Source organism: Rhinolophus sinicus, chromosome 16, assembly GCF_057876585.1.
Source record: "Rhinolophus sinicus isolate RSI-liver-muscle chromosome 16, RSI-T2T, whole genome shotgun sequence".
In the NCBI taxonomy this organism is placed as follows: domain Eukaryota; kingdom Metazoa; phylum Chordata; class Mammalia; order Chiroptera; family Rhinolophidae; genus Rhinolophus; species Rhinolophus sinicus.
In genome coordinates this window covers 83,467,960-83,495,211 of record NC_142516.1, presented here as the reverse complement: position 1 = coordinate 83,495,211, position 27,252 = coordinate 83,467,960, and the positions used below count along the sequence as shown (strand labels likewise).

Here is a 27,252-nt window from a genome sequence, read left to right as displayed (position 1 = left end):
AGCCCCGAGTGGGCTGCATAGCCCCCCACTGGTGGGAGATGAATTTCCTAAAGCCTCCTGTGGCAGGTCTTGTGCCAACGGCGAGGGCCATGCCGGCCTGGGAGGAGCACGCTCACTTTCAGCAGCTGTTCCTGTTTCTGTCTCGTCCTTAGTCCTGCACACGGGGAAGAGGTGGTTTATCATCTGTCCGGTGGCCGAACACCCAGCGGCCGAGGCCCCCGAATCTTCACCTCCACTTCCTCTGAGCTCCCTGCAGCCAGAAGCCAGCCCAGGTAGGAGCAGCCAGCACCCCAGGCAGGCCTGCCTAATAACTCCGCCCTGCTCCTTTGTCCCACGTCTCACTCCGTGTCACCTTGCGGTCCTTAGCCTGGCTTTCCTGGACTCAGAGTTCACCGGCCAGCCCGTGTGCACAGCACAGTGAAATGCAAGGGCCTTGCCCTGCGGGGCCATCCCGAAGCCCCAGCAGCCTGCGTCGCTGCATCCCTGTCCAGGTTTCCTACCGAGTGAGCCATGTCCAGGCAACACTCAGGCCTGGGCTTGCTGGGCCCCTGTGCTGTGCACAGGTGTGTGCTGAAACGGCTCTGCCCTCGCTCTTTCTTACTGGTGTCGTCTCAAAACACGTAACTCCTTGTCCTTACCATCTTCGTGGCCCACCTGCAGGGACACCCTGCTTGTTTTGGGATGGAGTGGGAAAGTCCCTTGTAGTGATAAGACTCTGATTTTAAATTGTCACCAAGGAAAATGACACTCGGATATTGATCTGCACCTGTATTGCAAGGGCAAACCAATAAATAGGCTTGCCCTCGGGACTGTTGGTTAAATCTTGATTTTGTGGTTCCTTGGGAGGCTGAAAATAATCACTTAAACAGACTTAGCTTTAATTCCCTAGAAGCTGGCAGGAAAAAGTTGCCGATTATATAACTTGACCTAATTTATGGTACCGTAGTTCTATCTTATCCGCATTTTCACTTTCTGTGGTGTAGTTTTCTGTGTGCAACCGTGGTCCAAAATATTAAATGGAAACTCCCAGAAATAAACAATTCGTAAGTTTTAAATTGCACTGTTCTGAGTAGCGGGATGACATCTTGCACTGTCCTGCTCCCTGCCACCCAGGACATGAATCTTCCTTTTGTCCAGCCTCTCCACACTGTAGATGCTGTCTGCCCTTAGTCACTTAGTAGCCGTCTTGGTTATCAGATCGACTGTCACGGTATCACAACGCTTGTGTTCAGGTCACCCTTATTTTACTTAATAGTGGCCCCAAAGCACAAGAGTAGTGATGCTCGTGATTATGGCCGAAGAGAAAGCTGTAAAGTGCTTCTAAGTGAAAAGGTGAAAGTTTTTGACTTAATAAGAGACTAAAGATCGTATGCCGAGGGTGCTAAGATCTATGGTAAGAAAGAACTTTCTATCCGTGAAATTGTGAAGAAGGAAGAAGAAATTAGTGCGAGTTAGCTGAGAGACCACATTCACATAACTTTAATTACATTGTTATAACTGTTCTATTATGTTATTGTTGTTAATCTCTTGCTGCACCTAATTTATAAATTAAATGTTACCATAGGTATGTGTGTAGAGGAAAAAACAGAGTATATCCCGGGTTCAGTAATGTCCGTGGTTTCAGGCATCCAATGGGGGTCTGGCAGCATATGCCATGCTGAGGGACTACTGTACACTCGTTAAAAATATGTGTAAATTAGTTTTAATTTTGTACCATGTATTTCCAGTGACTTACATTATGCCTTTGGAGATTCATTCCCATGGGGAAAGGGTCAGCCTAATAACCCCCAGCAGAGCCACAGGCAGACTTGGTGACCTCTGGTAAAGGGCCAGGCCCAAACTGGGCTGAGGGGTCAAGGGAGAAGCAGCACTATCTGCAGTGGATTAATTTTAAAATAAGAATGTGGTTATATATTGCTTTATGATTTTGATACACATTCACCCAGTTAATTGGGGGAGAGAAAAACCTTATAAAATAAAGCTAATTTTTAGTATGATTTAATAGTTAGGACATGCTTGGAGTTAAACCCTAGTTCCTTCATCTGTGCACCAACTTCAGGAAACCTTTCTTTATAAAAAACGATAAAAGAGGTGGCCAGTTACAGGGATGGCAGACCTGTTAATTTGGATTAACCGTTCACTGAGGATGATAGGAAAAGTTGGATGAATTGTAAAGACCATCTTCTTGAAGGTATTCAGGAATTCTGAAGACTAGACAGTTACCAGGCTGGGGTCCGGAGGAGGGTGGAGACTCAGGATGTGGCCCAGTACTGGTCTGTTTCCCTGGGGGCATTTTCCATTCCTGCAGGTGGAGAGGCTGAGTGTTGAGGCTTCAACAGCTCACCTGGCTAGAGAAAAAGGGGCTCAGAGCCCTGTGCCAGGTGGCTGGCCTTGCTGGAGTATAGTGCTGGAATAGGAAGGGCTAGCTGGAATTGGGCCAGGCAGAGAGAGGAGCTACTCAGAGCACGGTGCCTTCCTGAAGGCAACCTTGGAATGCCATGTGCTTAGGTGGAAGCACACAGGTTCTTTTTACAGGAAGGTGACACCATTCTGGACACCACATTACCCGCACAAACAATTTTGTGAAAACAATATTCAGCACATAATAAAAAATGACTAGGCAGAGAGTCCTGGTTCTGGGTAAGACGGTGCATGCATACCCCATCACCCCTTTTCTCCACTGAGCCTAACTACACACTGGAGCCAGTCGATACAGGGCACAGCTCTTTGAAGGTTCAGGAGATAAATAGCAGCAGGAAGATGGGGAAGCACACCAAAATTCCCAGTACCGCTGAGCTGGTGGTGAGCTTAGTGTTTTCCTTGTGGTGTCTCCTGGCCTTAGCGCAGGGCAGCATAAAGACTGGGAACGCGCGCTCGGTGCAGACAGAGAAGCTCCAGGAGACACCCTCTAGTTTCAGCTTGCAGAGCAGGGAAGGGAACTTTTTGTTTGTTTGTTTGGGGTTTTTGTTTGTTTGTTTAGATTTTTATGTCCCTTTATTTTTTGGGGAGGAAGGGAACTCTTAAAGCTCAGAGAAAAGGGGGCAGGTCCCTCCTTTTTTCATTTTTTCCCTTTCTCTTGTGCCCCAGCCCACAGACAGTTCTGAGGGGCAGCAGAAGGTAACAGGAGCCAAAACCGGGAAAAGAGAGAGACTTCCCCTCCATAGGGTGGCGATGGGGCTCAAAAAGTTCAGAACCAAAACCTATTACTTTTTTTCTCTCTCTGTCCTCCTGCCACGTAGCCCTGCTCACATTGTGGAAGTGCATGGTTTCTCCAGAGATTCTGTGAGGGGAGTCCCAGGGAACCTGGAAGTACCAGGAAAATCACAGAAAGGGAGGAATAGGGGAAGCAACCTTATAAAGTTGCTTTTTTTTTTTTTTTTTAAGTCATGTTTCAGAGTGTTTTTTGTTTTTTTTTTATTTTAAGATTTTATTGTGGAAGAGGAACAGGACTTTATTGGGGAACAGTGTGTACTTCCAGGGCTTTTTTCCAAGTCAAGTTGTCCTTTCAGTCTTAGTTGTGGAGGGCGCAGCTCAGCTCCCAGTCCAGTTGCCGTTTATAGTTGCTGGGAGCGCAGCCCACCATCCCTTGCGGGACTCGAGAAATTGAACTGGCAACCTTGTGGTTGAGAGCCCACTGGCCCATGTGGGAATTGAACTGGCAGCCTTCAGAGTTAGGAGCATGGAGCTCTAACCGCCTGAGCCACCGGGCCGGCCCCTAAAGTTGCATTTTAATTCCTAGGCTCACCCCAACCTGTGCATGCATGCATCTGATCCTAATTAGCATATAGAAAACTTTGAGAACTGAGCTAGTAGGTAGATTTCCACCCAGCTTCCAAACCGCCCCTCAGTGGTACACATGCCTTTCAGATGAGATTAGTACAGTAAAGAAATAGATAACTGAACTGACAGTGTAGCCACAGTTCATAGAAAGCAGGTTGCAACTTGCAGTTTGAACTTAACCAGGTCAATTGCCTGCTAAAGCAAAAATATCAACATTTACCATAAGATTTAAACAGACTTAGAATCTCATATTAATTCAAAATCCAGTCTAATCCAATCCAGCCAGTGCGATCCAAAATTGCTCCTCAAGGGAAGAACCATAAAAATGTCAACTTGCATGGAATAAGACAGTCAACACATGATAATGGCAAGATAACATAGATATTACAATGATCTGACAAAGGCTTTAAAGAAACTACTATAAAAATGCTTGAACAAGCAATCACAAGCATTCTTGAAACAAATGTTAAAATAGAAAACATTGGTGAAGAAATAGAAGATGCAAAGAGACAAGGAAATTTTAAAACTGGAAACTGAAATACCTGAAACTATCCAATCAGAGTTTAGAAAGAAAGATACAAAGAAAATGAACAGAGCCTGTGGAATAAGAACAAAAATTGAGCATTTGTGTCATCAGAGTCCCAGAAGGAGAGGAGAAAATGTTCAGTGCTGAAAAAATATTGAAGAAATAATGCTGGGAACTTCCCAAGTTTCGTGAAAGACGTAAACCTACAGATTCAAGAAGTTGAGAGTGAATTTCAATAGGATAAATCCAAAGAAATCCATACCTAGACACATCATAAACTGCTGAAAACTAAAGACAAAGAAAAAATTGTGAAAGCAGCCAGAGAAAATTATTCATTACCTGGAGGTGAGTGGCCGTTCAAAAGACTGCAGATATCTCATGAAACCATGGAGTCCAGAAGGAAGGGGTGCAACATTTTTAAAGTTTTGAAAGAAAAGAACTATCAACCAGAATTCTGTATTTAGAGAAAATATTCTTCAGGAATGAAACTGAAATAAAGCCATTCTTAGATTTAAAAAACAAAATAAAAACCTAAGAGAGTTTATAGCTAGTACACATACTGTAAAAGAATTGCTAAATATCTTTAGGCAGAGGGAAATTATACCAGGAGGACACTTGAAATATCAGGGCTGAAGGAAGAGGAACAGAAATAATAAATATCTGAGTGAATATAACAGATTATTCTCCTCTTGAGTTCTTTAAAACATGTTTGACAATTTAAATAAATTATAATGTCTGCTGTTGGGGCTTTTAATTTATATAAATGTAATATATAACACCATGATCATAGGAAGGCGTAAAGAGACCTATATGTTGGTACTGTTATTACCACATTTCAATTAAAGTGGTAAAATACTGATTCTGAGTACATTGTGAAAAGTTAAGTATGTATTTTGTAATTCCTGGGGCATCCACTAAAAGAATTGAATGACGAAATATAATGAAAATTATAATGGATAAACTGAGATGGAATATGGAAAAAAATTAAAATACTCTAAAAAGAAAGAAAACTCTGGATTAAAAAGGGGGGCAGGAACAAATCATAGTTCTAAACATACCAATAATTGAATTAAATGTAAATGGTCTTAGCATGTCATATAAAAGACTGAGAATGTGAAAGTGGATTAAAAATGAAAAAACTCGACCTAAGTATTTGCTGTCTAAAATAAACTTCAAATATAATGATACAAGTAGGTTAAAAGAAAAAGGATAATAAAGATATACCATGCAAACACTAATCAAAAGACTCCTGCAGTAGTATTTTATATCAGACAAGATACACTTTAGAGCAAAGAAAATTACCACAAATAAAAGAAACATTACATATTCACAAAAGGGTCAAGACGATACAACAGTCCTAAATATGTATGCATCTAGCAATAGACTTCAAAACTCTGACTCCTTTCTTTTGAAAGGAGAAATAGACAAATCCATAATTATATTTGGAGACTTCAACACTCTTCTCTCAGTAATAGATAAAACTTGTAGACAGAAAAATCAACAAGTATTTAGAAGACCTGAACATAATTATCAAATTGACATTTATAGAACGCTCCACCCAATAACAACATATTCTTTTCAAGTGTATATGGACCAATTGCCATATTATGAGTTATACAACAAAACTTAAATTTAAAAGGATTGAAATTATACCAAATATGTCCTTTTCATATCATGTAATAAACTAGAAATCATTAACAAATATAACAAATTTCAAACTCTTTAAAATTAAATAACATTTATAAAGCTGTAAATCAAAGAAAGTCTCAAGAAAAATTAGAAAACATTTTGAAATGAACAAGAATGAAAATAAAACATAATAAGATGTGTGGGGTGCAGCTAAAGCAGCAGAGGGAAGTTTATAGCACTAAATGGTTAGAGGAAGAAAGGTCTCAAATCAGTAACTCAAATTGCCACCTTAAGAAACAAACTATAAAAACTAGACCAAAACCCAAAGCAAGCAAGCAGAAGGAAGGAAATAAAAGATGAGCAGAAATCAGTGAAATTTGAAACAAAAACAATAGGAAAAAACAGTGAAACAAAAAACTGACTGGGAAAAAAAATAAAATGATGAGCCTTTTTTGTAAGACTGACAAAGAAAAAACACAAAAATACCAGTATCTGGAATAAAAGAGAAGATAATCACTGTAGATCCTCCATAAAAGGATAATCACGGAATACTATGAACAAACCTACACACATAAATTTTACAATTTAGATGAAAGAGACTAATTCCATGAAAGCCAAAAACTACTAAAACTCACCCAAGATGGAATAGGTAGGTAACCTGAATTCTCCTGTATCTATTAACGAGATTGAATTTCCAGTGAAAGATTTTCCCCAGAAGAGTTTTCCAGGCCCAAATGATTTTACTGGTGAATTCTATCAAACCTTTTGAAACAGCAAATAACACCTACACATTTATTTTATGAGGCCAACATTGCCCTGCTATCAAAAACAGACAAAGAGAATACCTAAAAAGACTGACTAAAATCTCTCATGGAGATAGAGGGGAAAAAATTCTCAATAAAATATTAACAAGTCAAATCGAGCAATATATAAAAAGAGCAGTACACTATGACAAAGTGGAGTATATCTAGGGAAGGCAATATTCAAAAATCAATCTACCATATTAATATTGATGGGAACTTCCCTTTCCTACAAAGGGAATGACACATACATGATTATATCAGTTTATAATATCAGATTATATCAGTTTCTGATTAAATCAGAAAAAGTATTTGACAAAATACAAAATCCATTCATGACAAAAATTCTCAGCAAACTAGGAACACAAGGAAACTTTTTCACCCAGATAATGGACATCTACAGAAAACTGATGACTGACATCGTATTTACTGCTGAAAAGCCAAATGTGTTCTCCCTGAGTTTGGAAGATGTCCACTCTCTCCATTTTTATTTAACATTGAACTAGAACTCTTAGCCAGATTACACATAGGCAAAAAACAGAAATGAAAAGCATCAGGATTGAAAAGGAAGAAATAAAGCTCTATTTACAGAAATATGATTTCTGGAGAAATCATATTTGGAGATATATGGAGCAGATCATAAGGATTCTAAACAACAAATAACTCCTAAAACCATAAGTGAATTTAGCAAGATCACAGATTACATAGTCACTATATAAAAATAACTATATTTCTATATACTGACAGTGAACAATTGATAACTAAAACTTTGAAAGAATACCATTTACAGCAGCTCCAAAAAAAGAGATACTAAAGCAGTCTTGAAAAAGGAGAATCAAATCGGAGGAACCACACTACCCAATATTAAGACTTATTATAATGTTACAGTGGTCCATACAGTGTAGTATTAGCAAAGGGATTGGTGCATAGATCAATGGAACAAAATAGAGAGCCCAGAAATAGACCCATACAAATATGGCCATTTGATTTTTGACAAAAATGCAAAAGCAATTCAATGGAGAAAGGATAGTCTTCAATAAATGTTATTGGAGCATTTGGTTACCCATATGCAATGATTGAACCTTGACCTATGCCTGGCATCTTATCCAAAAATTAATTGAAAATGCATCATATATCCAAATGGTAAAACTATATGCCTTTTAGAATAAAACATTTGGAGAAAAATGTTTGTGACCTGTACTAGGGAGTTCTTAAACCTGACACCAAAACTATGATCCATAAAAGAAAATGAATAATTCAGATATTGTTCAAATAAAAACCATTTGCTCTCTGAAAACCACTGTTAAGAGAAAGAAAAGACAAGCTGCAGACTGGGAGAAAATAATTGCAAATCACATATTCAACATAGCATTTGTTCCTGAAATAAGTAAAGAAATCTAAAAACTCAACAGTAAGAAAACAAACGGCACCATTAAAAACTGGACAATGGGGACTGGCCCGGTGGCTCAGGCAGTTGGAGCTCTGTGCTCCTAATTCCGAAGGCTGCCGCTTCGAATCCCACATGGGCCAGTGGGCTCTCAACCACAAGGTTGCCGGTTCAACTCCTCGAGTCCCGCAAGGGATGGTGGGCAGCACCCCCTGCAACTAAGACTGAACACAGCACCTTGAGCTGAGCTGCCTCCCGGATGGCGCAGTTGGTTGGAGTGCGGGCTCTCAACCACAAGGGTGCCAGTCGATTCCTCAACTCCCACAAGGGATGGTGGGCAGCGCCCCCTGCAACTAAGATTGAACACGGCACCTTAGGCTGAGCTGCCGCTGAGCTCCTGGGTGGCTCAGTTGGTTGGAGCTCATCCTCTCAACCACAAGATTGCCGGTTCGATTCCCGCAAGGGATGGTGGGCTGTGCCCCCTGCAACTAGCAACGGCAACTGGACCTGGAGCTGAGCTGCACCCTCCATAACTAAGACTGAAAGGACAACAACTTGAAGCTGAATGGCACCCTCCACAACTAAGATTGAAAGGACAACAACTTGACTTGGAAAAAAAAGTCCTGGAAGTACACACTGTTCCCCAATAAAGTCCTGTTCCCCTTCCCCAATAAAAAATCTTGAACAAAAAACACAAAAACTGGACAATGGTCTTGACCAGTCTTCACCAAAGAGGATATAAGGATAGCAGTTAAGCATATCAAACAATATTCAATGTCACTGACAACCAGGGAAATGCAAATTAAAGACACAGTGAAGGGTCACTGTACACCTGTTAGAATGGCTCAACTAACAACATCAAGTCTTGGTATGGATATGGAACAGCTGGACCTCATAAGTTTCTGATGGGGATTCAAAATGATGCAACTATTCTGGAAAACATTATGCCTTTTTAAAAATAAAAATATATTAAATACAAGACAACAAATTCACTCCTCAACATTTATCCTAGAGAAATGCAAACTCATGTTCATTGAAACACCTATGTATGAATGACGATAGCAGTTCTAGTCATACATGCCCAATTGCCCAAACTGGAAACGCCCCAAATATCCTACAGTGGGTGAATGGATAAACTGGTATTTTGAAAAAGAAACAAACATTGATGCATGCAACATGAGTGAACCTCATAGGCATGGAAAGGTGAAAGAAGCCAGTCTCAAAAGACTACGTACTGTACCATCCCATTTATAATGACATTCTCCAAAAAACTATAGTGATAGAGAACAGAGTCAATGTTTGCCAGGAGTTAAGAGTAGGAGGAGAGTGTGACTATAAAGAGATGGCACCAGGAAGTTTTTTTGGGGTGATGGAATTGTTCTGTATCTTGATTGTGGATATGGATATATGTGTGTTCTATTTAAATGTGTGTGATAATTTAAAAAGTGAAAAAAAAGTTTACATATGTTGGAAAAAAAATGACCTGGCAGATAATGAAGCAAAATAGTATGAAAGAAAAGCAGCAGCAACAACAACAAACAATAAAAGAGATCCTCAGACTTCTACCTTAGGCCAAGATGGAACACAAGCACTAGATATATTCTTCCTCAGAAAACAGAAAGGCAGGCAGATCCATGAAGCAATGTTTTTCAAGGCTTTGAACATAAGATGATAAGGAACATTGATCCTTGCAACACTGAGAAAACTGATTTTCTCAGCTGACGGCCCAGAGAAAGATTGCAGCCACAGAGCAGGGAGGGAAGGTGGGAAGGATTCAGGCAGAGCTCACCAGACTCCCTGTGCTAAGATCAGCCTGAGAGTTTGGGGAGATCCAGTGGCAAGAGTTTAAAGGGCAGAGTTCTGGAGAGGAGAAAGTGGCACAAACAAGTCTGGAGACTGACAGAGGATTCCCCTTGATTATCTTGCAGAGCACTGCTCATGAGGAAACTAGCTAATGCCACAAAATGAACCACCTCAAAGAGCTGAAGGGAATGGTACTGGAACTTATACGTTCAGCGAATGTTTGTCCCAGCAGCCAGCTGGAAAGCCTTATAATTTAAATGGCATTGGGTAGAGTACTGAGAAGGGCCTTCCCTCAGTAGTGAATACTTAGCCCTAGAGTAAATGTTCTTTTGTCCCGCCTGAAAAACCTTAACAGCGAGATCTGAAAAGATCAAGCCATCTTAGAGCAGCTTAACTGCATCCCACAACAAAGAATGTTTATCGGTATATGTATTCAGTTCCCAAGAAGGTAAATTTTACATTGTCTGATAGCCAATCATAATTATTGGGAAGGACGATATAAGAAAAATTCACATTCTAACCAATCTTTAGCTAACAAATTTGTTAGAATTAGCAGACAAGCACATTAAGATAGTTAAGACAACTGTATTCCATATGTTTAGAAAGCTATAGGAAAGGAATGTACTTCACCATATTGATAAATTAGAAAACAAAGAACAAAACCAATTCATATGGTTATCTCAATAAATGCAGAAAAGGCATTTGACAAAGTTCAACAACTATAAACATCCTCAGCAAACTCAGAATAGAAGAGAACTTTATCAACTTAATCAAGAGACTACAAAATCCTATAGCTAATATCATACTCAGTGGTGACAGACTGACATCTTTCTCCCCAAGATCATGAATAAGACAAGGATGTCGCTCTTACAGTGTCTATTCATTATTGTATCGGAGATTGTAGGCAGGACAGTAAGTCATAAAAAGGGAATAAAAGGCATCCAGGTTGGAAACAAAGACGTAAGGTTGTCCTTATTCATAGACAACATGATTGTGTAGAAAATCCAGTGGAATCTCCAAAAAAGCTGCTAGAACCAATAAGTGAGCTGGTTGTAGGATATATGATCAATATACAAAAATCTGTTGTCTAGCAACAATCAAAAATTGAAATTTAATGATTTTAGCGAGGCTGCTGTTGTAGCCACTGCTGTCTGCGCTTTGCCATGCTGCCCAAAGACGACAAGCAGAAAGATGCTGGAAAGTTGGCTGAGAAAGACAAAGACCCAGTGAACATATCTGGAGGCCAGGTCAAAAAGAAGAAGTGGTCCAAAGGCAAAGTTCGGGACAAGCTCAGTAACCTAGTCTTGTCTGACAAAGTGATGTATGACAAACTGTAAGGAGGTTCCCACCTATAAGCTTATAACCTCTGCTGTCGTCTCAGAGATTCAAGATCCACGGTTCCTTAGCCAGGGCAGACCTTCCTTAGTAAAGGACTTATTAAATTAGTTTCGAAGCACAGAACTCAAGTCGTTTACACCAGAAACACCAAGGGTGGGGATGCCCCAGCCCCAGCTGCTGGTGAAGATGCAGGAACAACAGGTCCAACCAAGTGTACATTTAGAAAAATAAAACTTTGTTAAATAAGAAAAATTGAAACTTAAAATAGCTGTTTTTTTTTTTTTTTTGTTTTTGTTTTTTACAATTTATGAACTATTAGGGTTAAACCTGATAAAATATCTGTAAGACCTATATAGTGAAGACTACAAAACAATATAGATTGAAACTAAATTAGACCTAAGCAAGTACCCTGATCATGGGTTATAAGATACAGCATTCTTACGGTATTCTCTCTCGATTGATTGATAGATTCTTTGCAGCTGCCATCAGAATCCCAGAAGTCTTTGTAGCAGTTGAAAAGCAGACTCTGAATTTAATGTGAAAATGCAAAGGACGTTGGAATTTGGAAATAGAATTAAATTGGAACACTAACACCCTCTGATTTCAAGAATTATTATAAAACTATAGTAATCAAGACAGTATGATATTGGTGTAAATATAGGCAAATAGATCAGAATAAAAATAGAGTCCAGAAATAGACCCATATAAATAGAGATACTTAATTTTTTTCATAAACATGCAAAGAACATTCAGTGAACGACAGCCTTTTCAACTCTTGGAACAGTTGACCATCCATATGTGAAAAATGAATGTCAATCCATACTTAACACTGTGTACAAAAATCAACTCAAAATGGAATGTAGACCTAAAGGTAAAACTGAAAACTATGAAACTTGTAGTACAAAATGTAGGAGAAAAATTGTGGGACCTTGGATTAGACAAGAGATTTCTTACATAGAGCACCAAAGTATAATCTGCAAAAGAAAAAAATTGGTAAGTTGAATTTCATCAAATGTAAAATGTCTACTCTTTGAGAAACACCAGGCAAATGAAAAGACAAGCTGGAGACTAGGAGAAAATATTTGCAAACCATTATGTAATGAAAGACTGGTGTCCAGATGATATAAGGAACTCTCAAAATGCAATGAGAAGAAAATAAGCAGGCTAATGAAAGATTTGTGCAGACACTTCATCTAAGATACGTGGATGCCAAAGAAGTACATGAAAAGATTAGTCAGTAGGGAGATGCAAATTCAAACCACAACAGGACTCAACTGTACACCTGTTAAAATAGCTCCAATGCAAAAGACCAAGTGCTAGTGAGGAGGTGGGGGAATTGGAAGTGTTACACACTGTAGAAGATGGTACAACCACTTGGTAAAACAGGTGGTAATTTCTTCTAAAAATAAACATAACTACCATAGGATTCAGCCATTCCACTCCTAAGAAAAAAAGGAAGCAGATATCCAATACAAAGACCTAACGTAGGGTGTTAACAGCAGCTTTATTCACAGTGGCCTAAAGTGGAACCAGCCAGGTATTGAGCAGCCAGTGAGCACTGTAGTTTATTCACACAGTGTAACACAACTGTGCAGTGAGGGGAATGAACTGCTGATACACTTACTGCATGGTGATTCTTAAAGTGGTTATGCTTTTGTCCCGCCTGAAAAAAAAGAAGCCAGACAAAAAGAAATGCATACTATTATCTATGACCACATTTATATAAAAGACTAGAAAATGCAGATTAATCTATAGGGACAAAAACAGATCAGTAGTTGTCTGGGGTGTGGCAGGAAAGGAAGGGAGGGATAATTGCAAGGTTCGTAAAGAAACGTGACAATGATGGATATATTCATTATATTGATTGTGGTGAAGGTTTTGCTTATATACCGGTGTCGAAACTTATAAAACTGAAAAATTTATAAATGTGTACAATTTATTCCACGTCAGTTATACTTCAATACAGTGGTAAAAAACCAAACAGTAGTGACAGAAAGCAGACTCAGGCACCAGACAGTGGAGTTACCAGATAAGTATGTCTGCTTATTGTGTTAAAAATAAATAAATAAATGACTAGAGTGAAGTTTTTGGAGAAGAATTGGTAACTATATTCCCCTCCCACCAAAAGAAGAAAGAGATAAACAAAACATAAATGGAAATTCTAGAACTGAAAGATACAGTAGTTAAGATTAGATCTCACTGGATGGTTTGTACACTGCTGGAGAGAGAATTGCAAACTGAAATGTAATTCAAAAGAAAATAAAGTAAAATAATGATATTAGAAATGATGGAAAATACAAAAGAGGAACTAAGAAATAAGGGGTTACCTTGAGATATGATATATGATATAATTGGGGTCCCAGAAAGTAGGAGAAAGATAAAATTAAGTTTGAGAAGATAATGGAGAGAATTGAAAGACACTAAGCCACCAATTCAAGAAGCCCTTCAAATTCTGAGAGAAAAACAATACTTAAATATATATAATAGTTAAAGTGCTGACAACTAAAGACAGAAGAATGTAAAGCACACTAGAGGAAAAAGAAGGTATATTTAATGGAGCAAGAATGATTTGGACAGCTCCTGTCTCAGTAGATGAAATGTTTGCCAGCAGACCAAGGAATACTGTTTTACTCAAATGCTAAAGAAAATACATGAGCCCTAATGACTCTTTTGGAGCAAGAATTAATATAAGACCTGGTCTTATTTTGGGGGAAACACAGTAAGTGCCAACCTTGAATTTTTACCCACTGATAGGATCAACATAAATAAAGATGAAATGAAGACTAAAGAATTCATTACCTTCACATCTCAACTGAAGAAATACTAGAGGGGAATTTTTTAGATAAAAGAACAGTGACCCCAAATGGAAGTTCAGAAATGCAGGAGGGAATAAAAGTAATGGAATGATAAATACACAGGTAGGTCTAAAGGAATGTAGATTGTATAAAAACAATGAATTCTGAGATTGGAAATGTGCTGGTTATGTTAAAATACATGAAAGTAGGCATATTTATCAAGGGGAGGGAATTGTACTCACAGGGATCCCGGGTTCTTACATTGTTGGGGGAGAGAGCCAAAATCAAGAATGGATATTGTAGTCTCTGGAATACGCTGTGAGAATTGTAAAATAGCAGATAACTTCTACACTGATAGTGGAGGGGTCGAATGGGGAAGAATTTTTAAAAACAAATGGTAGGAAGGAGGAAAGCAACACCAAATACTATAAACACAAAGAGAGTCATTAGTAAGATGGTACTTCTAATCCAAATAGATTGGTAATTAAATGTAAATGAACTAAATAAAAGGTTGTCAAATGTAGGAAAAAATAGAACAAACCAATAATAAAGTAAGACATAAGAATATGAAAGATTAAGAGGAAAGAAAGCTAGTGTAGATCTTTTCATATCAGACAAAGTAGACTTTAAGGTAAAACATAATGGTGAAAGATTCAGCTATTCTGTAAGATAGAATCATTCTATATTTGTGTGTCTTTAATAACAGCCTGAAAATATATAAAGCAAAACTTAACAGAACTAAATGAAGAAATAGAGAAATCTATAATCATAATGGGAGTTTTTACCTTTAGAACACGAAGACAAAAAATAAATAAGAGTATAAAGAAGTTCAACAATAGAATTGGCAGTTTTATTCTACAGTAGAACACCTAATAGCTGAAGAGTACATATTTTGTTTTCAAGCCCACACAGAATATTTTAAAATTAGCCATATGCAAGACACAGTCAATCTCAGCAAATTTCAATGGATCAAAATCATTCAATACATGTTCTCTAACTATAGTTAGAAGTAAGCTAGAATTTGAAAATAAGATATCTAAAATGTTTCCATGTTTGACAGTTAAGAAATGCATTATAATATCCCATGAAGCAAAGAAGAAATTATAATAGAAATTAAGAAAACATTCTGAATGATGATATGAAAATCATGCAAATGAAAATATTACATATAAAAATTTGTAGGATGCCGCTAAAGCTGTATTTTGCAGAAATTTGCAGCCTTAAATGTATATATTAGAAAGGAGAAAAGGCTAAACATCAAGAACCAAAATATATTCATTGTAAAACATTAGAAAGAGAAAAGAAAATTGAATGCAAATAAAAAAGGGAGGAAATAAAACATAAGAGCATGAACTAATGAAGTGTAAAACAAACATACAATAGACTATCAACAAAGCTTGAAGTTGGTTCTTTGAAATGACTAATAAAATTGGTAAGCCCTTGGTGAGACTACAGAAAAAAAGAGAAGGCACAATTAGTATCAGGGATGGAAAAAAAGAGAAATACAACTTACCACACTTACCTAAGAAGAAACAGGAAATTTGAAAAATGCTATAAACAAAAAAAATGAATCAGTAATTAACAACCTCACGCTTACTCAACCTTACTCGCAAGGTTGCTGGAACAGCTCAGCATATAGCCTTACAGGTTCAAGTGCAGGCAGGAAAGAGAATCATCTCTTTTCAGAAGGTTGTAGAAGTTTTGGGCCTGACTCCACTGTGCAAAACTAAGAGTCATATCTGTCTCTACAGCAATTACATGTCCAAGTGGTTGCAATACACAGACTGACTTGTGTCCAAGTTACATGCACATTCCTGGAGTTGAAAGTAGGGACAGCTGTGCTCTAGAGGAAATTCAGAGTGGAAGAGATGATTGATGTTGCTTAGTCAAAACTGACAAATGTTCACAATAGTAAGAAATGTGGACTCACCCAAATGTTGGAAAAGAGGTGATAATTGTTGAGAAAAAGAGAAAGAACAAATGGAGTTTATCTGACGAGTGGAGAACTCTGCCCAGATTTAAAAGACAGAAAGAGGGAAAGAAACCCTTGAGAATATAATGGGGAGGAATGACATCAGCAAGATGGCAGAATAGGAGATACCAGCCTTCATCCACCTGTAGAAACAACAATTAGACATCAGTCTATAAATGGAAACAGCCTGCGAAGGAACCTGTAGGAACATGGTGGAGCAACAGTGGAGAATAACTGCACAGAAAGGATTGCTGGGGAGATGGTGTTTGCTGAGACATCAGGAGACAACTAGGAACAAAGAAGGGTGGCTCTATATCAGTCACATGGCTGGTGCCATCATGGTTCCCAGTGGCCTGCTCTGTGGAGGACCCATCATCCTCTGCTGTTGAGGACCTCCACGGCCCCCATAGCAGCCATGGACTCCCTGAATATTTCACAGCAGATGACCCCACAGTGTTAGTGGACATGGACCCTAGTGGCTGGCTTTGCAGAGGACATTGACAGCTTTTGCATTGAGGTAAGCAACAGCATTGCTGCCATGAATCCCCCAGGGAGACAGATGCTATTGCAGCCTCCCCCTGAAGGTGCTGCTGCTGTTGCATAGCCCTGGGACCAGGACTGCCAGCGGCCTCCCCCAGCCCTGCACATACCCCGGACCCCAGAACCCTGGCTGTTCGGAGTGCACCCATACTCCAGACCCCAGCTCTATGGCAGCTCCACATTCACACATCTCAGGCACTAGAGCCACTGCAGCTGTGGGCTAGCCAGAGCCCCAGAATCTGGAGTCGTCATCACTCTGAGCACCTGCATTCCAGACCTCTGCTTTATCTCTGGTCCATGGGTGCCCATACATCAGACACCAGTGCTACCACTATCCCTGAGAGTGTCCATAGCTAAACCTGGCACCAAGAGGGATCCCCTTAACCACAGCATCCCCATGAGAGAACAGTAGATCAGGAGGTGCCCAGCAGCTGTCACCACTGAAGACACCCACAGCGCCCACAGCCACTGCAGCTGTGTGCAGTTGAGGATCCCTGCCATCTTTGCTCATGCTGACTCCAGCTGATGGGACTGCAGAGACTGCACTGCTGGGCCTGCCCTGAAGCTGGAACCACCATACTCCACCCAGCTTGTGTCCCTGCACACTGTTGCAGGTGTAAGTCTTTCCCCACCAAAACCAGTGTGTAACATCCGGTAGAGATGACTCTTCCATCTTATGCACAGGTGTCAACACAAAGGTACAAGAAACCTGAAAAAGCAAGGAAACATGACACCACCAAATAAGCAATAATTTTCCAGTAAGTGACCCTAAAGAATTGAAGGTCTGTGAACTTCCAAATCAAAATAATTTCTGTAAGGAAGGTTGGTGAGCTTCAAGACAACATATGTAGACAACTAAACAAAATCAGGAAAAACAATATATGAGCAAAATGAGAAGTTCAACAGAGAAATAGAAATAAGACGAACCAAACAGAAATTCTGGAGCCAAAGATACAATGAATGAAAGAAAAAAAAAATGCAGTAGAGAGTATCAACATCAGACTTGATCAAGCAGAAGAAAGAATCTGTGAACTTTAAGACACATCATTGGAAATTATCAGTCATAGGAGAAAAAAGAAAGAATGGAAAAAAATGTGAAGAAAGCCTGTGTGAATTACAGGGCACCATGAAGCAACTAATATTTACATTATGGGAGTCCCCAGAAGGAGAAGAGAAAGAGAGAGAAAGGGCAGAAATCTTATTTAAGAAATTCCAAAATCTAGGAAGAAATATGCACATCTAGGTACATGAATCTCATAGATCCCCATACATATTTAACCCAAAGAAAACTTCATCAAGATACATTATAATAAAACTATCAAAATTCAAAGACAGAAAATTTTGAAAGCAGCAGGAGAGGAAAAAACCCAATTAATTTAGCATACTTCTAAGCAGAAACCTTCCTGGCCAGGAGAGAGTGAAAACAACATGACCAAAGTACTGAAAGAAAAAAAAAAAAACACACAAAAACCCTAACATTCAAGAATACTTTCACTGGCAAAGCTGTCTTCCAGAAATGAAGGAGAAAGAAGGACTTTCTCAGACAAACAAAAGCTAAGGGATTTCCTCAGTGTTATACCTGCCTTACAAGAAAGGCTAAAGGGAATTCTTCAAGCTGAAGTGAAAGGACACAATTAGTAACATGAAAACACATGAAAGTATAAAGCTCATTGGTAAAAGTAAGTATGTAGTCATTCAGAATAATATAATGGTTGTGTGTAAATCACTTAACTCTAATGTAAAGGTTGAAAAGGTATTAAAAATAACTACAATAATTTTTAATGGATACACAATATAAAAAGATATAAATTGTGATAGCAAAGCCATTAAATGTGTGTGGGGGAAGAAAAAGTGTAGAGTTTTTGTGATTGAGGTTTACTTAAAATAGATTGTTACAACTGTATTTTTAATGTAAGCCTCATGATAGTAATTAAGCAAAGACCTGTAATAGATACACAGAATATAAAGAAAAGGAAACAACACATAATATTGTGGAAAAATCAGATCACAAAGGTAGACAGCCAGAGAGGAAGAAAGGAAGAAAAGAACTACAAAGCAGCCAGAAAACAATTAACAAGATGGCAATAGTAAGTTCTTACTTTTCAGTAATTACTTCAAATGTAAATGGTTTAAGTTCACCAGTCAAAAGATATAAAGTGGCTGAATGGATTAAAAATACAAGACAAAACTATATACTCTCTACAAGAGACTCCAACTTTAATGGCACATATAGGAAAGTGAAAGATAGAAAAATATATTCCAGGGTGATGTAAACCAAAACAGAAGTACTTATACTTACATCCAACAAAAATAGACTTTAAGTCAAAATCTTTAATGAGACAAAGAAGGCATTATATAATGATAAAGGAATCAATTCACCAAGAGGATATAACAATTGGAAATATATATGCGCCCAACATCAGAGCAGCTAAATATATTAAGCAAATATTGACAGATCTGCAGGCAGAAATAGACAGCAATGCACTAATAGTAGGGGACAAATACTTCACTTTCAATAATGGATAGATCATCCAGACAGAAAATAAATAAGGAAATACTGGACTTGAATGACACTTTAGAACAAATGGACCTAAAAGACATATACAGAAAATTCCACCCAATTGCATCAGAATACACATTCTGCTCAAGTACACATGGAACATTCTCTAGGCTAGATCATTTGGTAGATTACAAAACAAATTTAAGAACATTGAAATCACATCAGGTTATCTTTTTCAACCACAATGGAAATCAATAAGAGCAGGAAAGCTGGAAAATGCACAAGTACATGGAAATTAAACAACACACTTCGGAATAACCAATGGGTCGAAGAAGTCAAAAGGGAAATAAAATATCTCTTGACAAATGAAAATGGAAACACAACATACTGAAATTTATGGGATGCAGGAAAAACAGTTTTAAGAAGAAAGTTAAAACTACATGAAGAAACAAAGATCTCAAACAACCTAACTTGACACCACAAGGAACTTGAAAAAAAAGAATACGCTAAGCCCAGAGTTAGCAGAAGAAAGGAAACAACAAAAATCAGAGCAAAAATAAATGAAATAGAGACTAGAAAAACAATAGGAAAGATTAATGAAACTAAGAGCTAGCTTGTTGAAAAATTAAACAAAATTGACAGACCTTTAACTTAACTAATAAAAAGGAGGACTCAAATAAAATGAGAACTGAGAGGGGAGACAATACAACTGATGCCACAGTAATACAAAGAATCATGAGATGAGTATGAACAATTATACGCTAACATACTGGGTAGTCTAGGAAAACGTACAAATTCCTAAAAGTGTGCAATCTACCATGACTGAATCACGAAGAAATAGAAAATCTGAATGAACCCATAACTAGTAAGGAGACTAAAAGAGTAATCAATAATTTCCCAACTAAGGAAAGTCCAGGACTAAATGACCTCACTGGTGAATTCTACCAAGCATTTGAAGAAGATTTCATGTCAATTCCTTTCAAGCTTTAAAAAACAAAACAAACAAACAAAAAAATTGAGGCGGGAACACCCTAAAATCGTTTTACCAGGCCATAATTAACCTGATACCAAAGACAGACAAGGACATTACAAGAAAAAAATTACAGGTCAGTATCCTTGATGAATACAGATGCAAAAATTCTCAACAAAATACTAGCGAAATGAATTCAGCAGCACACTGAAAGAATCATACACTGTGATCATGGCATTTTTGAGATGCAAAGATGGTTCAACATAAGCAAATCAATAAATGTAATACACCACATTAACAGAATGAAGGATAAAATGATAATCTCAATAGATGCAGAAAAAGCATTTGACTAAATTCAACATCCTTTCATGATAAAAAAAAAAAAAAAAAAAAATCCCAACAAATAAGGTATAAGAGGAATGTACCTCAACGTATAAAGGAGATATATGACAAGCCCACAGCTAACATCATACTTGATGATGAAAAACTGAAAGTTTTTCTTTTAGATTAGGAACAAGACAAGGATGACGACTCTTAACTATTTCTATTCAACATTGTGCTGGAAGCCCTACCCAGAGCAGTTAGGGAAGAAAAAGAAATAAAAGGCATCCAAATCAGAAAGGAAGAATAAAATTCTCTCTGTTTGCAGGTGACATAATCTTATATATAGAAAACCTAAAGAGTCCACTAAAAACTGTTACAACTAATGAACTCAGTGAAGTTGCAGGATACAAAATCAACATGCAAAATCAGTTGTATGTCCATACACTAACAACAGACTATCTGAAAGATAAGAAAATAATTCCATTTACAATAGGATCAGAAACAATAACATACTTAGAAGTAAATTTCACCAGGGAGATGAAGACCTGTACCTGAAAACTATGAGACATTGATGAAAGAGATTGAAGTAAATGGAAAGATATCCTGTGTTCTTGGATTGGAAGAATTAATATAGTTAAAATGTCCATACCACCCAAAGCCATCTACAGATTCAGTGCAATCCCTATCAAAATTCCAATGGCATTTTTCACAGAAAAACAATCGTAAAATTCATATAGAATCACAAAAGACCCCATATAGCCAAAGCAATCTTGAGAAAGAACAAAGGGGGAGCATCTCATTGCTTAATTTCAAATGATATTACAAAACTATAGTAATCAAAACAGCATGGTACTGGCATAAAAACACACATAGATCAATAGGACAGTATAGAGAGCCCAGAAATATGATCAATGATCCATAAGAGAAATAGGGAGGGAGGGAGAGAGGGAGACAGAGGAAGAGGAGAAAGGGAGCAAGAGTCCAAAGAAAAGCAATAGGATTGAAGAAGCGGGCCCTGCGTCACACAGTGAAGTCTGCCTCTCTGTGGTTGGCGCTCACTGTCCTCTTGTGAGGGATCCAGTCTGCAGCCAAGTTTAAGAGACAGTGCTCTGTCCACTTTAAGGAGGTGTTTTATTTTTCATTTGAAGAAAATGTCATTCATTTTAAAAGGAGGTTTTCCAAAGCAAATTTTTGCTTGTTTCAGTTGCTACCAACTTGAGGAATGCTTCCTTCTATTATCTGTTCCAATATTAACCACTCTTTCAGTGGAAATGAATACGTAATTCACGCCATGTAGTAAGATCCTCAGAGCTGGGTGATTATGCAGATTTTCCAATGTAATTCCATATTGGTGCTACATAAAAGGGGTTGTTCTTTTTAGCATTACTACTTATTAAAAATTTGGACAGAACAAGATAACTGTCTTATTCTAAGAAGCCCTTGATATAAGATTTATTGTATAGGGCCAAATTATAATTCTTTCCAAGGAATATGTTTGTTAACACTTTCCTCATTTTGAAGTTGACGCAGCAGAGAAAAGGAGCAAGGACCAGTGTATGGGGTGCCGCCCGCTTGCAGGGGACCAGTGTATGGGGTACCGCCCGCTCACACAGGGCATGTTTTTGGCCAGCATAGCCGGGTACATAAGAATAGAGTAGGCAGCACAGAAGCATTTTTCCTATTTCTTCTAGATCCAGCGCCCTGTAAAGACCAGCTGTCCTCGAAAGAAAAACCTGACCTCCCCGCTGGTCCACAGCTTCTGAGCCAAGCAGGCCCCAGGGATGCCCCTGAGAGTGTACCAGCCCCTTTGGTGCCATCCCCGCCCCCCATGACTGCTGTGCCCCAGGACATGTCTGCACCAGCTGTTAGCCCCAAGCCAGAGCCAGCAACAGGGGCTGCTGTGCAGGCAGGGGACCCAGGGATCTCTCAGGGTATAGCCAGCGAGCATGAGACCCTCCAGCCACTGGCAGAGACTCATGATACCCCGCTTACTGCAAGGTCCCTGGGTGTGGTCCTAGGGCCTTGTGCCTCCCCTCCAGGGGCCCATCACCACCCCACAGGTCTGGGGGAGCCTGCCTCCAGGGAGGCCAGCGCCCAGGGGGAGACCTTGCCAACTCCAGCCCCTGCGCTCAGTGCCCCCAGTGGGACCCTTCAGCCTACTCTGGGCCAACCCCTAACCCCACTTCCTAATGCAGTAGGGGCCGTGAGCCTGGCTCCCCCCCAGCTACCCAGTCCCCCACTGGGGCCCACCGTCCCCCCTCAGTCACTCTCGGCCTTGGAGTCGGATGGGGAAGGGCCGCCTCCCAGGGTGGGCTTTGTGGACAATACCATCAAGAGCCTGGACGAGAAGCTTCGCACGCTGCTGTACCAGGAGCATGTGCCCACCTCCTCGGCCTCGGCTGGGACCCCTATGGATGCGGGCGACCGAGACTTCTCCCTGGAGCCTCCGAGAGGGGACCAGCCTTACACAGAGGCCTCCGAGGGGGACCTGGCCCTGCTGCCCCAGCCTGCGGTGAGTACTGGCCTTGCCCAGGGGTGCCGTCCTGGGGCAGGGGTCTAGACGGGTGGGGGCCAGCTGGAGCCTGGTGGCTACACATCCTAGCCATGCACAGCTGCCTCACTCAGCCTGGCCATCGTCCTGCTCTTGGAGACCCACCTCTTCACTGCACCTGCCCAGCACGTTTTGCAACAAGTGGCCCGTTTGGGGATGTGGGACATGAATGTGCAGGGTCAGGACCCAGCTGGGGTGGGCAAGTGCATGTGGAGTGCCTGGGCCTGGCAGGGAGGAGCCCAGCTTTTGGACAGGCGGAGAGGATTTGCAGTTTAGCTGCAGAGATGTCAGCAAGTGAGGCTCCCGGCTCTCTCCTTTTTCTTCCTCCAGTTGGACAAGTCAGAAATGGCCTCTGGGCCCAGGGCCATGTTGGAGCAGGCCACATCCTCACCAGTGACAGGTAAGGAGCCCCAGGTCACCAGCCCTGCCCCTACCATGCACAAGGTGCCACCAGCCTTCCTTGCCCTGGGGCACTCTACATCTCCACCTTTCACCCTGCAGCATCTTGGGTGGGAACCAGCCATGGCAGAGCCTGTCATGTGCCTTTGTGTATGTTCACACCCCAAGGAGAGAAAGTCCTTCCTGTGGAAATGGATGACAGCCCCAGCCCGCACCCCAGCCTGGCTGGAGGCTCTGTTGGCCTATTACCTTTCTACTGCAGCATGGCTATCCAACTTGGGGCTGACACACAGCCCCAGCCTGCCCATGGCTTTCTTTTGCTGTGTGTAGGCCTCAGCTCAGGCCAGTCTCCCACACATCAGCTCCTGCCCTGTTGTTCATTCTTCACTGCAGTTCTGGGAAAGCAGGCCAGATATATGCTGTGTCCCCATTCTATAGGTGGGGAAACTGAGACAGCCTCAGATGACATGGACACTGGAACAGCAGGGTTCAGAATTGGCTCTTGATCTCCTTCCAGGACCTCATGAGACCCTTTTATCATCAGAACATGTGAGGGAGAGACAGGGTGATACCATCAGGTGGTAGAGATGGCAGATGAGACAGGTGACAGCTCTCAGGTATTAGAGATGGCAGGTGAGACAGGGTGATACCATCAAGTGATAGAGATGGCAGGTGAGACAGGTGACACCATCAAGTGTGTAGAGGGCCTAGCTGTGTCTGAGGGTCCGGAGCAGTTGCGTGTCGGACCTCCTCCCTTCCCCAGGTTCTAGGGCATCTCCTGTGATGTGAGGGGCTGAGGACAGCTTCTCACTGGGCTCCCTTTCCCTCCTGCCCACTGCCCTCCCGCTGTGATTCAGCAGGCCTTGAGCCATTCCTGCCCGTGTGCTCGGCACCAGTCCCAGTAATGATTTTGATGTTCCTACAGCAGCACCGTCTTTGAGCAATACTCGGGGCTCTGATGGAGGCTGGGTGGCCTCAGGTTCCCCGGCAACACCCAGCGCCCCCCAGGTAGGTAGTTTTCTGTGGTGAGATTAGGAGATGCTTGGCCGGTTGGTGGGGTTTGCTCTCTGCTTGGGTTTGCGTGGAATATTCTCCTTTATTCTGTTTCCCAAGGATACCCCCGCTTCTGCCATTCCTGCACACCTGGAGCCCACAGACCAGAGTGGCGGGGTCCCTGGGGAAACCTCAGCCGAGCCAATGCAGCGCTGCCTGGGGATGTTGACCAAGGGCAGTCAGGCCAGCTACCCCCAGATGCACGGTCCTCTGGCCTCGGGGGCCCCTCTGCAGCAGCCAGGGCAGCAGGATGGCAACTCACCAGCCAAAACTGTGGGCCGGTTCTCGGTAGTCAGCACGCAGGACGAGTGGACCGTGGCCTCCCCTCACAGCTTACGGTACTCTGCCCCACCCGACGTGTACCTGGAAGAGGGGCCCCGCAGCCCCGACGTGAAGCTGGCCCTGCGGCGGGCGCAGACGGCTTCCTCCATCGAGGTTGGCCCTGGCGAGCCCGTGTCCAGTGACTCTGGGGATGAGTGCCCTCGTAGGAGAGCCCCTGTGCAGAAGCATGGCTCCCTGCCGGGGAGTGGTGGCAGCGTGGCCAGTGACTTCGTGAAGAAGGCCACTGCCTTCCTACACAGGTCCTCAAGGGCTGGCTCCCCTGGCCCCGAGACACCTAGCAGGACGGGTGTGAAGGTCCCTACCATCAGTGTGACCTCCTTCCACTCCCAGTCGTCCTACATCAGCAGTGACAATGACTCAGAGATTGAGGACGCTGACATCAGGAAGGAGCTGCAGAGTCTTCGTGAGAAGTAGGTCCTGGGGGATGTGCAGCCGGTTGGTGTGGGGGCCAGGGTGAAGTGGGCAGCTGAGCTCTAGTTTACACCATGTGTGTTTGGAGCTTGGGCAGGTGACAGGGTAGAGGCGATGTCACTGCCGCCTGTTGGCCAGGTCCCTGGTCCTGGGGCCGTGCCTCCCTGCCGCGTGTTCTGCCCCCTCCTGTGACCCTCAACAGGACAGGCCTGGTTTTGCTCAGACCCAGGACTCCCTTACATTTATTCTCTCCACCTGCAAGTGTTCCCTGCCCCCACTGTGATCAGAGTCCCTGAAATGCAGCTGCACCCTTAAGTCTCCTTCCAGCCAGGTGGGGCCACAGTGTAGTTACTAAGGGGGGAAAGGCTGGTGTCCTGGGGAGGGAGTGGCCATGGGCTGAGAGCTCTTAGAGTGGAGCCAGAAACTGCCCACGCATGGGGAGGAGCCTGAGCTCGGAGCCTACTGCTCCCCCGTGGTGGTTGGGGCCGGGGCGGTGCATGCTGGGAGGGCCTGGGAGATCTTGCCACGCCCTGCCGATGGTCCCTGCCTCCTAGCCCCACCCACACCCGCCCTGCCCACTGGCTCTGGCCCCGCCCATTTTCCAGTCCCTTATCCCAATTGCTGGAGTTCAAGACTACACTGGGACACCTGATGCTAGTGCCCTCTGACAGCCGAGGTCCGGGTGTGGAGCAGCCGTTAAGGCGCCAGGTTCCAGGGGTGTGGTGTCTGAGGGGGCATGAGCCGGATCCTTGGGTGCATGGGGTGGGGCCTAGTCTGTGTTCTCATAGGGGTGTCGCCCTGGAAGCTTGCAGTCAACAGGAACAAGAGGAGACAACAGGAGCCCAGACATAGCTGCCCTCCACTGTGGGGAAAGCTGTGGAGGGGTGGGAGGGTCTGGATGTGAGAAACTCAGGGAGAAGCTGCTGTGCGCTCTGAGGGGATGGGGAGAGGGCGGGGCCTGGAGGTGGGGGTGGGGCCTGGATGTGAAGGGGCGGAGCCTAGAGATGAGGGGGGGGCCCTGAGTGGGGGCAAGGCCTGAAGGAGGAGTGGGGCAGGGGGAGGGAAAAGAGAGACCAAGAAACACCTCAAAGGAAAGGATTCCAGGAGCTGGAGAAAGGAGGAAATCCAGGATACTAAGTCCTGGCTCTCTGGTCTGATAAGAGGGCGGTGGACACCAGTGGAAAGGGGAGACCATTTAGAAGGGGGCAGGGTTTGGACCTGAATTGAGGGGACTTGATGGCTGCTGGATAGAAGGTAGTCCTGCTTGTGTCAGATCTGCTGGGCACCATGTGGGAACACAGGTGCCTGCCCCCGTCCTCCCACCAGCCAGTATTTGCAGTTCTTAGAGCCCCCTTTGAGAGGCCCACTGCAGCTCCTGGGACTGGGTGGAAGGAAAGGGTGGGCTTTGGGGCAGGAGTCTCCTAGAATGGGGGCCTTCCCCAAATCCTCCTAAATCAAATTCCCCAGTTGACCCAGTATCCCTCCCCCCTCCAGCCAGCTTTTGCTTTGAAACATCATACCTTGTCATAAGCTAATCCGATGCAGTAGCAGTTTGATATTTAGAAAATAAGTTTTCTAAAACAAACCTGTCAAGCGTTGAAGACACAAGAGGTAAAATCAGAACTTGCCTCCTTCTGTCCAACCATGAAAAAGACCTGTTTCCCAGCTGCACACAGAGGAGATAGGCCTGGAGTGAGGCCAAGGGACTGAGCCTCCTCGCAGAGTGGCAGGGGCCCGTGATACACAGCTGAAGGGACGGTGCGCAGCCCAGTGCCACTCGAGTTGCAGGAGGGCGGAAAGCAGGTGGGGGAAGTGTCCAGGGGCTCAGTCAGCGAGTCCTGAGGGAGGCTGGCAGCGATCACCCGGTCCTTTTCTGGCTTGTCTTAGGCACTGCCCTTGCCCACAGCCAATACTTCCATCTCAGTCTTAACAGAGGTCTCCTGCCTGTGTGACCTGTCAATTTAGCTCTGTGCCCTGGGCGTGCTGCCTGAGCTGAGAGCCCCCCTGGCAGAGATGGGCTGGAGCCAGAGCCCCAGGCCCCTGGCTGACAACATGTGTCTCGACTTGCACCTGACGGCACGTCTTCATCCGAGAGCCCTCTCCTACTGTGTTCCTTCCCGTGGAGGAAATAA

At 42.4% G+C, this 27,252-nt stretch overlaps 1 protein-coding gene and 1 pseudogene across 13 annotated transcripts in view; both read left to right on the top strand.

The window, feature by feature from the left end:
• WNK2 (WNK lysine deficient protein kinase 2) overlaps positions 1-27,252 on the top strand; it is a 110,346-nt gene that overhangs the window by 56,898 nt on the left and 26,196 nt on the right. For 12 of the 13 annotated variants that reach the window (XM_088793074.1, XM_074330185.2, XM_074330184.2 and 9 more), the window contains 5 exons: positions 153-272; positions 22,056-22,876; positions 23,246-23,315; positions 24,240-24,322; positions 24,428-25,119. In XM_088793074.1, the coding sequence (XP_088649200.1) occupies positions 153-272; positions 22,056-22,876; positions 23,246-23,315; positions 24,240-24,322; positions 24,428-25,119 (1,786 nt within the window). The remainder of the gene's footprint in view (positions 1-152; positions 273-22,055; positions 22,877-23,245; positions 23,316-24,239; positions 24,323-24,427; positions 25,120-27,252) is intronic. The other variant, XM_074330179.2, reaches the window with a different exon arrangement.
• Positions 279-22,043, top strand: LOC141571093 (small ribosomal subunit protein eS25 pseudogene; annotated as a pseudogene).